General features: G+C 41.7%; 1 protein-coding gene across 1 annotated transcript; it reads left to right on the forward strand.

Annotated features, from left to right (window-relative positions):
• LOC109948078 lies at nt 15,345-16,002 on the forward strand. Its single transcript, XM_020559986.1, has 2 exons — nt 15,345-15,743; nt 15,847-16,002. The coding sequence occupies exons 1-2, from the start codon at nt 15,345-15,347 to the stop codon at nt 16,000-16,002; spliced, it is 555 nt and encodes a 184-aa protein (XP_020415575.1).

Here is a 16,233-nt window from a genome sequence, read left to right on the forward strand (position 1 = left end):
CAAATCAAAGATCGTGACGCAACTGCCAATGAACCTCCACAAAAAAATTCATACGGATCAACACGATCTTAGCCGACTTTAAGAGCCCGAGCTGACCACCGAGGAGTAGATGAGAAAGATCATGCAAGCGACAAGCGCAGGTCTCCCAAGCTATCACCTGCTACCCAGTCATGGAAGACGATCTCGACATTATCTTTTAAGGGAAGGAAGTTCCAAGACAACGAAATGCTCATCACCTCTGAAGGTACTATCCACGAAGCTCCTCGCCTATCAGCTCAGCTCCAAGCAAGTGGCCAGGCCTCCCTCACCTCCGTTGAAGACAAGTTACTTTTGATGTTACCCATGCAACTCATCTTTTTTGTTCAATGAAGCAATATAGTCACGTAGACATCAATAAATGTTCAACCTTTTCTTTCCAATGGAGTGTTCACAAATGCAATCGACACGTTTCTGGACGTAGGCCAAACGGGCCACACTCATCGACACGTCTCCGGATGTACGCCAAATGGGCCACACACATCGACACGTCTCCGGACGTAGGCCAAACGGGCCCTTCTCATCTACACGTCTCTGGATGTAGGCCAAATGGGCCGCTCTCATCGTCACGTCTCCAGACGTAGGCTAAATGGGCCGCGCTCATCGACACATCTCCGGACGTAGGCCAAACGGGCCACACACAACGACACGTCTCCAGATGTAGGCTAAACAGGCCACACACATCGACACGTCTCCGGACGTAGGCTAAACGGGCCACTTCATCGACACGTCTCCGGACGTAGGCTAAACGAGCCACTCTCATTGACACGTCTCCAGACGTAGGCTAAACGAGCCACTCTCATCGACACGTCTCCAGATGTACGCCGAAGGGGCCACACACATCGACACGTCTCTGAACATAGGCCAAATGGGTCATTCTCATCGACACGTCTCCGGACTTGGCCCAAACGGGTCACAGTCATCGAACATGTCTCTGAACGTTAGCTAAACGGGCCACTCTCGTCGACACGTTTTCAGACGTAGATCAAACGAGTCACACTGATCGACACGTCATAGGACGTAGGCCGGACATGCCACAACCCAGAAACGCTCAAGTAGTTCACCAGACACTATCACTATGCGAATTGAAGTTAGAAAAAGCAATTGAAATTTCCATAGCAAGGTGACCAACCGGCTGAGTTCAACAAGAAGATGGTGAAACAGGACCAAATATTTTAAACAAGAAAGTGGACTACAAAAGCTGGAAAGAAATAAAGAAGTCTTCATATACTCTGAGACGCCGACAAGAAACCCATGATATACAGCATCTTCAGCATCCGCCTAATCAGCCATGCCCTCAACAGCTCCACCTGCCTGCTCCGCGACATCTGCTGCCATCTCATCGGCTACGTCCTCCTCTGCTCCATCCTTTTCAGCTACTGCCTCCTTGGTCCCTTCCATATTCACAACATTGACTTGCTCACTTTGCACAAGGAACAAGTTCGAGCAGAGCGCCTCAATGTCACCATCTTCAATTGCATAGAACGAAGCCATCCCATTTGTGCAGTGCAAGTAGCCCAACTTGTACGCATCTATGGTGGCTTCAAACTTGAATTTCTCTGCAGACTTGTTGTGAGCGCGAACTCTAGCCGGAAGCTTGTCATAGATGAGGGAGATATCAGCCTTCTTGCGCTCGAGACGAAAGAAGGCATCTTTTCGACTAGCCAAGTCAGGAGCAAAAAAGTTAACCTCATAATCCTTTTCGGCAATGGAGTTTTTTAACTTCAATATCATCGCCCTCAAATCAGACGTCTTCTTCTCATAACAGGCCTGCTTGGCAAAAAGCTTGCTGGCCAGTTCAACTTTCTTCTTCTCTAGCTCGCTGAGCTGAGCTGAAGAGGGGGCAACAACAGATGAATTCTGGATATTCTCAACAGCAAAAACCAATCATTTTTGAAGCAGATGAAATGTCGCTTCCCTTTGTTTTTTTCAAGGAAATACTCAAGAAGGTGCCAAGATCGCCGGCCTGACGGATGTGATAGACCAACTCAGCACAGGAGGACGAGTTTGATAGAAAGTTCATCTTGAGCAGGTCAAACACGCATGCATCCCCTACAAGGCTGGACTTGTTCACTTTGGGATCAACCGCCGACATTGAAGATCCCTTCGCCCGGGCAAATGACTCTCTCGTCTTCTTAGCCTCCGTCAACCTCACCTTCAAATGAGTCAATTATGCTGAATCAACTTCACAATTGACTGCTCGTGACTTAACAACTGGATCATGAGCAGACTTCCCGCTTCGAACTTTAAAGAGGAATATTTGCATCTCTTTGACGCTCGCCAGAACGAGATCAGGCACGAGCTGTTCCAAGAAGCAGATCATAGTTTTCAAGCTTGTCAGCATGAGGCTCAAGTAGAACACCATGAACACAGCGCATACCACCAATCATCCTGCTATTTACACCAACGAGATGTTTGACCCTGGCAGATGACGATGGAACCGCTCTTACTTGAGTCTTCTTAGCAGAAGGGATCCTTGGCTTCTTCCTCAACGGGGACACATCTTTCGCCAGCGAAGTCGCAACTTCATTTTTTGAAGACTTGACATCAGCATTCCCTTTTGAAGGAAAGTCCAGTAGAACACTCCTCCTGCCCAGCCAGCAGGTCATTTAAGTCTGAACCATTATGCTTCCATCTCTCAACATCCTGGGCAGGGGACAGACCACCAACTTCCTCCCGATACCCGTTCAACTGACGTGGCCTACAATGTGTGAGGCCCGACATGCTCTAGCCCAGACCTGCGATGATAGGCAGCAGCTGATGCATCTGCGCGCACCTGTTCCACTACAGCTGCTGCCCACTGCCAAACGTCGCATGTCACGACAACAACTAGCCTGACTTCCCCCAGCTGGCATTCACCGCAAAAAAGAAGAAAAGACAAAGAAAAAGAAATATACATGCTCGACTTACCTTAGGATGCACGGCGACTCCTTTCTTCAACAAGCAGTACAAATTCTCCAAGATCTCTCTCAAGCTAGAAAGTAGAGAAGTAAGTTTGCAATGTGAAGAAGAGTGAAGAGAAGCCATGCATTTCCACAGGTTGGGCATCCTAGGTCAAGAAGGAATCACAAGCCCGTTCCTACTGGGAACCCAACTCCAAGAACAGTCAAAAGCTCACTTCATTTAGGAACCCAATCTACAAAAGGAGCCCAAGTCATAGAAGGAAGCCCAATTACAGCTGGACAGCCCAATAGTTGAGTCACATCTCCTACATGCCACCACGCGCCATGCAGAAGCTGGGGGGCGTTTGTGGGAACCAAATTAAACCTGAACCCTAGGTCAAATAATTAGGCCAATCAATTTGGGAATTATTTGACCTAATTAGGAGTTACCTAACCTAATTGGGAATTACCTAATCAAATTGGGGGTTACTTGATCCTCGCCTTAATTAGGAATTCGGTCAAATCCCTAATCCCTAAATATACCAACCTCACCAACCACACCAACCCCACCAACTACACCAACCACACCAACCTCTCCAAGGCCACTATAAATACTTGGTTACGCACAAGGATGAGGTACATCAGAACTACTGCTAAAACCTCTGTAGAGATCTTCCCTCACAGAACCTAGCTACCTCATCTCTCTCTCTCTCTCTCTCTTTTACATAAGGCTCCGGCCGCCCGGTTTATATTATAAACATATCTCCGTACCCTATTAGCTATTGTTTTCTATACAATTCAATTGAACTAATTTAGGCATCGGAGGGCCTTTGGCCAACACCCCCCGGGTGTGGTCCTCTTATTTGTTCTATTTTCTAGGGAGAAAAAGGCGGCGAAGAAGAAAGGGGAATCTTTCCAATCGAATATTCTCGTGGGGAAATTTGCTCCCACAACCTGCATCCCGAATGGATGCCGCACTCGCCATCATGGATTTTGTAGATCACTTCGAGAGTTTGCAGGTACTTGATGCTGGTGAGATGAGGACCGGAATATGATCTTTGAACAAACTTGTTATCCTTCATGTAGTATCTTATAGCTTCCTGCTTGATTTTTCAAGCCTCGGGCTTCTCCCTTGGCAAATTTTCGTTTATCAAGTAGTCGATGATGGGGTCTTTCCCACTGGGATCCTTATTGATCTGCATTAGGTCTCGCAGCTTTGCTTCTTTGATGCTCGACTGGAATTGAACATCAAAACTGGGTATCCAACGATGATCCCAGACTTGCCAACGCATCTACATGTGTGTTTTCTGCCCAGGGAATTTTTTGGATAGTGAAGGTAGGGAATATCTTTTAAAGCTCTTAGACTTTTTCTAGGTACTGGATCATCCTTGGGTGCTTCGCCATGTACTCCTTTGATGCTTGATTGGTGATCAGTTGGGAGTCTGAGTAGATGGCTAGCCTCTTGATCGATAGCTCCTTTGTGGCATGCAGGCCAGCGAGCATCACCTCGTACTCTGCTTTGTTGTTTGAGGCTGGAAAGCCTAGTGTGATTATAATGATGCCTACTCCAATAAGGTTTCATCCATGTGATTATAATGATGCCTACTCCAACTCCTTTGTGATTTGACTCTCCATCTATGCTCAACTGGCACAAGTCTTTGGGCACGTCAGGATCGGCAAAGGAGGGCTCGTCTGCTCTCGATCTTTCGTTGAATCTGTTGACCATCTTTACTTCTTTTGTTGATGGAGTGAACTCTACAACGAAATCTGCTAAAGCCTGGGCTTTTATGGCAGTCTTCGGCTGGTAGAGGAGGTCATACTGTCTTAATTCGATAGCCTATTTCAAGATTCACTGAGAGGCATCAGGACTATGAAGGATCGATCTCAAAGGAAGTTCTGTCATGATGATAATTTGGTGAGCTTGGTAGTATGGTCTGAACTTTCTTACATAAATTAAAAGGGACAGAATGAGCCTCTCCATTTTCCGATAACTAGTCTCTATATCGAGAAGGGATTTTGACGTGTAGAATACTGGATGTTGTGCTCCAGCTCATCACGGATGAGAGCTTAGCTAACTATAGAGTTGGACACTGCCAAGTAGATAAACAAATCTTGGCATGGTACGGGTTTTGACAATAGGGGAGGTGAAGTTGGGTAGGTTTTCAAATTTTGGAAAGCAACTTCGCATTCTTCATCGTACTTGTCTTTTTGTCCTTTCTTCAAGGCTTTGAAGAACGTCCTGCGGTTGTTGGTGGATCTCTTCTTGCATAGCTAAAATCCAGTCATCATGACATAGAGCATCCTTGATGTTCTTTGGTTCAATTTGAGACATGAAACACAGAAAATTGATTTCCTCAAGAAGTTGGCTTCTTGTTTTAGCTCCAACAGATGGGTCACCTAAGATAACATCATTGGGATGATTTCTTTAAACCCAAGGAGCAGGACTAGGTTCCACAGGTTCTGTATGAACAGACACAAATGAGAAAGAATCCTCATCTTTTCTTGGTATTTGTTCAGTGACAACTGACTGAGGGTACCTTTTTCTTCATCAGATACATCAAGATCGATACACACTTTATCAGATTTATCCAGAGAGTCATCAATGACAACATTACTGGATTCCATCATAGTTTTGGTTCTTTTGTTGAAGACTCTGAAAGCTCTGCTATTCAGTGAATAACCTAGGAAAATTCTTTCATCACTCTTGGAGTCAAATTTTGCGAAGTGTTCTCTATCCTTTAAAATGTAACACAAACTGCCAAATACTCTAAGGTATTTTAGATTTGGTTTCTTAGCTTTCCATAACTCATATGGAGTTTTGTTAGAGTTGGGCCTTGTGTAAACTCTATTTACCACATAACAGGAGGTGTTCACTGCCTCTGCCCAAAAGAACTTGGGCAAACTTTTGCTAGAGAGCATTACTCTAGCCATTTCAATTAAAACTCTATTCTTTCTTTCAACCACACCATTTTGTTGGGGTGTGATAGGGGAAGAGAACTCATGTCTAATTCCTAACTCATCACAGTATTCAATGAAAGATGAGTTATCAAACTCAGTTCCATGATCACTCCTCATTCTAGACAGAGAGTTTATTGTATTTCCTTTCTCATTTTGAATTTTGTTGACAATGGACTTGAAATGTATGAAAGTTTCTCCTTTGTCTTTGAGAAAGGCAACCCATGTAAATGTAGAGTAATCATCAACAACAACCAAAATGTACTTTTTCCCTCCAAGGCTGATGGTTTGAATGGGTCTAATTAAGTCTATATGAATAAGTTCAAGAGGTCTGGTGGTGGTCATGGAATTCACAGTCCCATGACTAGTTGGCAACCACTGCACACAAATTTTGTTTTCCTAGTTGGCAACCACTGCACACAAATTTTATGGTATTTCCAAACTTGGGAATGCCTCTTACAATTTCTTTCTTGGATAAATTCTCAAGGTCTTTTAGATTCACATGACCCAATCCTTGATGCCATAGCACCAAGGAGTTGTCAATTGCTAAGTTGCAAGCCACACGAGGGGAAAGTGTTTTAGAAACCACACGTAGCAGTTCTCACTTGAACTTAAACCACTCAAGACAATTTTGCCATCTTTGTTTAAGACATTGCATCTATCCTTTGTGAAACTAACATTGTACGTGTCTTGATCACAGAGCTGACTTATGCTAATCAAATTTGATGTAAGGTTTTCAACATACATAACATTTTCTAGCTTGTCAATCCCTGGAGCAGAAATGGTTCCCTTACCAAGGATTCTTGATTTTCCACCATCACCAAAAGTAACACTGCCAAGCTCAGACATGAGAGAGAGATCTAAAAACAGATTTTTGTCTCCAGTCATGTGCCTAGAGCAACCACGATCAAAGTACCAAGTATTTGAATTTCTAACAGACAAGGCAGTCAAGACAACAAGACAGGACTCATTTTCTTTCTTTAACCAAACCCTTTTTGGAGGTTCAATTTTAGGTTTCAGCAAACCTAGGATTATTTCAACTTCTCTTGATAAGTTTTCCACTTGTCTTTGCAGATTTGTGGAATTTATCTTTTCTTTTTATTTGAAACAATATGGTCTTATATGCCCTTTTTCATTGCAGAAGTGACAAACAGGAATAAATTTTTTGGCATTTGCAGTATTTCTAACAGTATTTCAGTGTTTATTAATCTGGATTGATCCAAATCAATAATGGTGGATGAGCTACAGAGCTGGATTTAAAATTATTACTTAGTGACAAATGACATTAAAAACAAATACTGCTTGTGGTGATCAAGTAACCAAGGTAAATGCAATAATGTAAATGACACAGTATTTGTTAACCCAGAAACCCATAAGGGAAAAACTGGGGACCAAGCCAGGAAAAGATTCAATCCACTCAATTGTAAAGTACAAGAAATATAGGGATATTAGCTCAACTACACACAATAGGCAGCTAACTATCTAACCTTCTAGCAAAGCACCATTTCTTTACTTCACAACAACAGATTCTTTTCTTGACCTCGCAACAGCACCAAGCATAAGTTGCTCTCGATATGATGTTATGAAGTGAGTTGTGGTTTCATAAAATTCATCTATCTCAATCATAGGAACGATTGAACTAGATAAAAGAAACTGTGTACAGTTATGAATTAAAACCAAAAGATGTTTGAACTTTGAAACAAGGTTTTAATCATAAATACAATAATGAAACCAAAGCAGCCATTTAATCAAATTGATAATAAACTTGGAGTAAGTTTTATGTGTATGCAATCATACTCATAACTCTCAAGAATTCAAGATGACTGAAGTAAGTTTTTGAATGTTTAAAACCTGATATGATGATCTTTCAAAAACATGAACATGGAAGCATAGTAAAGGCTGAGTTTAAAAGGTGATGCCAAATGCTTAAGATTGCTGCCTCTTCATGAAACTAAGTTCAGTAGATATAGAGAACTGAACTGCCAGTTTCAAGAAAGAGGAGATCAATATAAAAAACAGATTCAGTCAGGAACTTGGTTTCACAAAAGATTGACTTGATAAGAGTGCAAGAGGCAGAGGATAATCCTATTTTATCTTTTTCAGAAATCAAGTTCAGGAAAGATATTTGCAATAAACTATTAATTGATTTCTGCAATTGACGGATTAAAACAGATATACGATGGATTGATACATAATGAAACATAAAATATATTTTAAAGTGTGTATCAATCCATGTATATCAAACTCTACTAATGTATGCAAAGTAACGGATGAATTTAAAACATATAGGAGAGGATTGATACAAAATGAAAACATAAAATGATTTTAAAGTTGTATCAATCCATGTGAATGTATGCACAAGGTTCTTACCTGTTCTTCACCAAAGAGATCTTTGGAAATCAGCAACCACTTTAATCTAACCTAGAGACTATCTCAAATATCTAAGGAGATTACAATGGTTTCGTTCCAAAAAAGAGAAAAGCCAAACAAAGCAACAATTACAATCATTACACAGGGGAACTCTTTAGCACAGACATGCTCTCATTCATTTCAGACATCCCCATTTCATGGCGGATCTGCTAGGCCGAGAGCTTGCCAATCAGATCAACATTTTTCTTCTCCAACTCACGGAGCTAGGCAAAAGAGGAGGCAACCACAGAAGAGTTCTGGATGGCCTCAACAACAAAAACTACTCCTTTTTGAAGCAAATTGGCAGTCACTTCCTTTTTCTTCTCCCAGGAAAGACTTGAGAAAGTGCTAAGATCACCAGCCTGATGGGTATGATCAACCAAGTTGACACAAACAAATGAGCTTGATAGGAAGTTCATCTTGGGCAGATCAAACACACATGCCCGGCGGAGTTAGACTTGTCAAACTTTTGACCAGCTGTTCAAATTTAGGAAGAACCATTCGCCCAACTAAATGACTTTCTAAAGGAGTTAACGACACCGAATCAGCTCCATGCTTCACTTGCTCGTGCCTCGGCAGATGAATCATCATGGTTAGGTGAAGAAGTAGTCCTCCCAATAATTTGATCGTCATCCCCTGACTTGTGCAGATGACTTGAACTTCGGGGAGGAATGTTAGTAGCTATTTGTTTCTCTGCAGGTGAACTGGTTCCAGAATCGACTTTTAGCAAGGTAGATTGCGGTTTTTGAACTAATTAGTAGGAGACTTGAGCAGAATGACCCAAACATTTCGCATACTGCCAATCTTCTTGCTATTCGCTCTGACAAGATGCTTGACCCTGGCAAGCGACGAAGAAGCAGCTCTTACTTGACTTGATAAGAGTGCAAGAGGCAGAGGATAATCCTATTTTATCTTTTTCAGAAATCAAGTGCAGGAAAGATATTTGCAATAAACTATTAATTGATTTCTGCAATTGACGGATTAAAACAGATATACGATGGATTGATACATAATGAAACATAAAATATATTTTAAAGTGTGTATCAATCCATGTATATCAAACTCTACTAATGTATGCTATTCACCAAACCTCGCAGGGATGTTCAGGGCTCGACGGACCTTAGCCATGTCCAGCCCAAGATCCAGTTTCTTGGTGATGTCATTTTTTGGAAGCAGAAGACAGAATCAATTAGTCACACATCAAAGAATTCAGACAAAATTAAAGCAAATCAATAAAAGAATGATCTACCATCGTAGTAAGTGAGGGGAAGAAAGTGGACCGTCGCCGATCTCACAATCCCATCGTCCATTGACTTCTAACACATCGGCGTGTCTTACATGATCTCCTTGGCTGAGACTTTCAAACAGCTTGGCTTTGCATACACAAACTTGGGTGTACTTCTTGTAGTGCCTAACTTCGAAGAGAGACGTAGGCAACTGCCAAAGCGTGTTAAGGTAAACACAGGCCATATCTGAAGCATCCTAAGGGAGATGCACAACCAAGGCACCTGCAGGTCAATCAAGAAGTTCACAATACCCAACAAATTTTTTGTTTAAATAACTAAAATTTCCATAGCAAAGTGACCAATTGGCCAGAGTTCAACAAAAGAAAGATAATCAAACAAGACCAATTATTGCAAACTAGAAAAGTAGATTACAAAGCTTGAAAATACAAAAGTGTCTCTATCCACAAATCAGTGACCTCCTTAGCTTATGCATGATCAACTATCCCCTCCGTGACTCCGCCCAGGTCAGCTACATGCTCATTAGATGAAGTCATCTGCTCAACAGCTCAATCTGCATGTTCCGTAAAATTTACCGCCACCTTGTCATATGTGCTCTCCTTGGCATCATCCTCCTTAGCTGCAGTCTCATGGGCCACTTGCTCTTCGGCTGCCTCTATATCCACAGCATTGATTTACACACCTTCAGTAGGGGGCATGTCAGGATAGAACATTTCAATATCTTCATGTTCAATGGAATGACAAAGAGCGGCCCTTATCTTACAGTCCATGTAGCCCATACTTAGATCATTCAACAACCTTGTGGTAGGCATCAAACATGGCTATAAGTTATCGTAACTCTAGGATATGTCTGCATTCTTGCGCTTGAGACGGAAGTAGGCCTCTTTGCGACCATGCAAGGCAGCAACAGAAGACTTGAGTTCACTGTCTTTTTTAGCAAGGGAACTCTTCAGCACAGACATGCTCTCCTTCATTTCAAATATCCTCATTTCATGGTGGATCTGCTCGGCCAAAAGCTTACTAGTCAGATCAACATTCTTCTTCCCCAACTCATTGAGCTGAGCAAAAGAGAGGGCAACAGCAGACGAGTTTCGGATGGCCTCAAAAATTAAAACTACTCTTGTTTAAGCAAAGTGACAGCCGCTTCCTTTTGCTTCTCCCAAGAAAAACTTGAGAATTTGCCAAGATTACTAGCCTGATGTATATGATCAATCAACTTGACGCAAGCAGACGAGCTTGATAGAAAGTCCATCTTGAGCAGATTAGACACGCATCCCCTTCGGAGTTGGACTTGTCAACCTTAGGACCAACTATTAGCGTTTTTGAAGAATCCTTTGCCCGAGTAGATGAGTTTATGACCTTCTTAGCTGCAACCATCGTCGCCTCCAAAAAAGTCAACGACGCTGAATCAACTCCATACTTGACTGCTCGTGGCTCGATAGATAGATCACGATTGTTAGATGGAAGAGCACTCCTCCCAGTTCGATCCTCATCCCTTGCCTCGTGCAGACGACTCGAACTTCAGGGAGGAATTTTAACAGCTCTTTGTGTCTCGGTAGTGAATCGGTTCGGGAACAGACTTCTTTGCAAGGCATATTGCAATTTTGAGATGGTCAATTGGAGACTTCAGTAGAATGTCTCGAACATTCAGCATGTCATCAATCTTCTTGCTATCCACGCCAAGAAGATGCTTGACCTTGGCTGACGACGAAGGAGCAAATTCCACTTAAGTCTTCTTAACAGACGAGACCTCTTTTGAAGAAAACTTGATCACAATAGAAGGAAGTCTCAGCTTCTTTCTTAGAGGAGTAACATCCCTTACCCGCGAAGTTGCAACTTCATCTTTGGAGGACTTGGCATCGGCCTTCCTCTTTTCAGGGGGTTTGGTTGAGGACTCCTCCCATTCGCCAGGAAAATCATTTGAGTCTAGGCCATACTGCTTTCATCTATCAACATCCTTGGCAGGGGCCAAACCACTAGCTTTCTTCCAATACTCGCTCAACAGCCAGAGCCATTCGCGAAACCTAGCATGGATGTTCAGAGCTTGGTGGACTTTAGCCATGTCCAGCTCACGATCTCGTTTTTTCTAATATCATTATCTGCAAGCAGAAGACAAAAGTTAGTTAGTCATACATCAAAGTATTCAGATGAAATTGAAGCAGATCAACAGAGTATGACATGCCATCGCAGTAGGTAAGGGGAACAAGTGAACCATCGTCGACCTATCCTTCCTACTGTCCGATGACCTCCAACATATCGGCGTGCCATACATGATCTCCTTGGCTTAGCATGTCAAACAGCTTGGCGTTGCATAAACGAACCTGGGCATACATCTCGTAGCTCCTCACTTCGAAAAGTAAAAGAACTCATGCATGGTTAGATCCAGCTTGAAGAAATGGCTCAGATTCTCAAAAACACATGATCGCGCCAGTAGATGTTTGGAGTACATTTTCCTGAAGAACTTTGACAACAGGAACGTGAAGCCCAAAGAGATGTAGACTGGGCGAAATGAGATAATTTTGGCAACCGGATCTTTCGAACCCACACAAGGCACATCGTCAGTTGAAGGCAGCACCAGCTTGACATGCACGTCATTAGGTATGCCAAAAGCATATGTGGCACGCCTCTTATGGAAGTGAGCTTCAGATGTAACACAATACAGATTAGCCACGAATCTCTTCTTGTGCACACTGGAACCACCCCACAGGTACAAAGGCACTTGTGAACTTGGTGATCGGCTACCCTCATCGGAAGACATGACCGTTGAATACCTGCAAACAAAATGAAGAAATTCATAAGACAAAAAATAACGAGAAGGTCACGTGGCCAAAGTCACCGACACAGTCCCTCTACCTAAGAAGGTCACGCGGCCCAAGTTGCCGACCCAGCTTCAGTGGAAAAAAAAAAAAAGTCGTTGTCGGCACTAGCAACAACAGCAACCACTGCCATAGCAGCCACCACTCGACAACTGCCACCAACGCCCCAGCTGGGCTTACAACACTGCCCAATTGCTGAACCGTAGCAAAAGTTGTTGTCCAGCAGCCAGGCCCACGACTCGCTCAACAGAAAAAAGAAGTTGCACTCGTAACCATAGAATCTCTTGGGCCCTGTTTGGTTCATGGAAAGGAGGCTTGGGGATGGAAAATCGTTTGCTTTCCTATGTTTGGTAAGTCCAGGCATAGAAAATCGTTGCCTTGCACATGGGAAGTAGTAGGAGGGAAAGTGAAGGCATCTTTCCCACTTGAGTTTTGTTTTCCTCCTCAAATGAGCCAACATTAAATACACATTTTTCATGCCCAAATTGTCCCCATTAACAATTCAGAATTACAATATAGCATTAAATGTATTTTTTTATTATTTAATTTCGTGTGGGTATAATTGAAAAATTAAACAAACTTTGTTTTACATTCCTACACAAACCAAACATGTGAAAGGAAATAAATTGGTATTTCTTGATTACTTTCCCAGGATTACCAACCATGGGAAAGGAATCTTCATTTCCCGTCCCTTGGGAAATGACATGAGAAGTGATTTCCCCTCAAATCCGTTCCGTGAACCAAACAGGGCCTTGGAGTAATTCCTATAATCTATTGGGGAAGAATAAACATAACTGAATAAGGATTATTCTCCCAAAACCCAAGCACACAAGGAGACTATAAATACATAGCTACACAAAACATTGACAGTAAATTTTAAATTCCTATATAATTCCAAAAACCCTACTATAAAAAAAACCCTCTCTCTCTATCTTGTTGTCGTCCCTTCCCCACTCTCTCTCTCTCACGACTAAGCACCACCACACACAGCTCTCCCCGTGAGAGAAAACTCCATCTATTTTATCTAGTGTCGTATCTTTATCAAGATCCAATTGAACAAACTTAGGCATCGGAGAGCCTTTGGCCAACACCTCCTGGGTGTGATCTATTTACTCCTATTTATTTTGCAAGGATCGAAGATTGAGGAATCAACCAGCGAATATTCGCCATGTGGACTTTTGCCCAAACACTTTCATGGTTAATCTAGTATTCTGTTCTTCTTCAATCTTGAGCATAAGGTTTTTCCCTTCGATCATTCTTTTTGTCACTACTCTAAGCAAAAATAGCCAAAACAGTCTTTCTGCAATATTTTTCCATAGTTGAAAATGTACGTCTCTCTTGCAGTCAAATAATTAATTGACAAAGGGGCCATATTCAAAGATTGGGCAACTAACGTGAAACAAGGCTTAGAAGAAAAGAGTAAAATAAAATAAAACGATCAAACTCAATGTCGAAAAGGAAATCTAAAGTGGCTAGGTTTTAACATAACGGGTCGTTCTGTGGTGAGACTGTCATATGTGGACCTTTATCTTAGCCACATGATTTATTTGAATAGCAACTTCACTTAGTTTAATGAAATAATCATGTGGCTAAAAGGTCCACATGAGGAGTTCATATATGGCATCCTCACTATAGAATTTCGAATATAAATGTTTGTACTAGAAATGGAAAAAGTGCCCAATGGGGGTTATTTTGACTTTTTAAGGACCTTAGATCATCTCCAACCATGTTGGGGCTAAACTCAAATTTCCACCCTCCAAAATACAACTATTCATATATTTTCAGGACTCAAAATTTTTTTTCCTCCAACCTTGCAGACTCATAAATTGAGTCTGCAACTTTACTAAATTGTTTAAGAATGATTAACCCATAATTTTTTTTTTCTTGTTAATTTTTCTTAACATTATTTTTGTTTCAATACTGGTGATTTAATTTTCTAAACATGTTAACCTAAAAAAAATAAAATTCCAAAACATAATAGAATTTCACTTAAAAATAAAAACAAGTACAACACCATACGTATGCCCGGAATAATTCGAACCCTTCATTGAAGCCATTGCCATAATTTTCTTCCATTTTTACTTTTAATTTTATTTTATTGGATTCTTTTATCCTCATTCAATAATGTTCTGAACTTTTGCCCACCCCTACTTGTGTTCTTCAATTATTTTCTGAACCCTTTCCCATCCCCTATTGTCTTGTTTTAATCATGTTCTGAACCATTGCTCAACTTTGTCCATCTCACTTTATTGGATTCCATTATCTTTCCCTATCTTTTCCTATCTTCATTCAATTATTTTCTGAACCATTTTCCCATCTTGTCTTGTTTCAATCATGTTCTGAACCATTGCTCATCTTTGTTCATCTCACTTTATTGGATTCCGTTATCTTTCCCTATCTTTTCCTATCTTCATTCAATTATTTTCAAACATCTAGGTCATCTCTTGTCTATTTAAGAAGTGTTATTCTATTGAATTGACCACATAAACTCCTTCAATTCTCCTTCTTACAATGAATTCACGTGGGAAGGCTATACAAAATTTCTTCAGTGATGATTCTGATGATGGTGACCTTCATCAACAGATGGTTGCAATGGCTGTTCAACACCAAACGTTTTTGCTGGAGCAATATGCTCAACAATCCAAACATGGTGGTTCTGTTGCAGGCCGTGAATACAAGAATCGGAAGAGAGAAAAATATCATAAGAATCTCATGGAGGACTACTTCTGTGAAAGACCACTTCAGTGGACTTTCGCAGGCAGTTCCGCATGAGAAGAGAGTTTTTCTATCGCATCTTAAATAATGTTGTTCCACATGAGCCATACTTTACCCAGAAGATAGACGCTTGTGGACGACAAAGTCTATCCCCAGAGCAGAAGCTAACAGCCGTTTTTCGAATGCTCACATATGGATGCTCGGCAGACTCCACCCACGAGTACTGTAGATTGGGTGAATTTACAGCCCTTGAATGTTTGCGAAAGTTTTGTTCTGTTATTGAAGCCATGTATGGTCAGTGGTACCTTTGTTCCCCAAATCTAGCAGACCTTTATAGGCTCTTGCACAAGGCTAGTCACAGAGGATTCCCAGACATGTTAGGCAGTCTTGACTACATGCATTGGGAAAGGAAGAAATGCCCCACTGCTTGGGCAGGCCAGTTTACCGGCTACAAGCATAAGCCAACTGTCGTTCTAGAGGCAGTGGCCTCATATGACACTTGGATATGGCATGCCTTTTTTGGAGTTGTCGGATCGAACAACGATATCAATGTTCTAGCTCGTTCCCTATTGTTCAATGATGTAGTGAATGGAGTGTCTCCCCATATCCAATATGTTGTCAGTGGAAATGAATATAATCTGGGTTATTACTTGGCTGATGGTATCTACCCTGGTTGGGCTACATTGGTTAAGATGATTTCCCAACCAGATACTCCAAAAAGAAAAACTATTTTCCCAAAAACAAGAGGCTTATAGGAAGGATGTCGAAAGAGCCTTCGGAATACTCCAGGCTCAATGGGCAATTGTTAGGGGACCTGCACGTATGTGGCACAAAGAACAACTTTATTCAATCATGATGATGTGCGTAATATTGCATAACATGATTGTTGAGGATGAGTATGAGGATCTAGATGCAGAATCTGATGATGAAGACAATTGTCCATGAACATCTAGAAGAGGAAGAGCAAGACTTGCTTACGAGCTTGAGCCAACTATCACGTACGATATAAACCGAGACAGACAAACTATCTCAGAATACATGGTCTGTCATAATAGAGTTCGTGCTTCGCAAGTGCATCACAATCTAAGAAATGATTTGATCAACCACATTTGGAGATGCGAAGGAGAGTGGCAATGAGCTATGTTGTGTGTTTAAGTTGTGTGTTTAAATTATGTA

Source organism: Prunus persica, chromosome G3, assembly GCF_000346465.2.
Source record: "Prunus persica cultivar Lovell chromosome G3, Prunus_persica_NCBIv2, whole genome shotgun sequence".
Lineage (NCBI taxonomy): Eukaryota > Viridiplantae > Streptophyta > Magnoliopsida > Rosales > Rosaceae > Prunus > Prunus persica.

Bases quoted from the DNA above. Each gene is read 5' to 3' on its own strand.
- LOC109948078 (XM_020559986.1), top strand. From the start codon at position 15,345: ATGTATGGTCAGTGGTACCTTTGTTCCCCAAATCTAGCAGACCTTTAT. The intron at 15,744-15,846 runs GTTAAGATGATT...GGAATACTCCAG, and splicing joins ACCCTGGTTGGGCTACATTG to GCTCAATGGGCAATTGTTAG.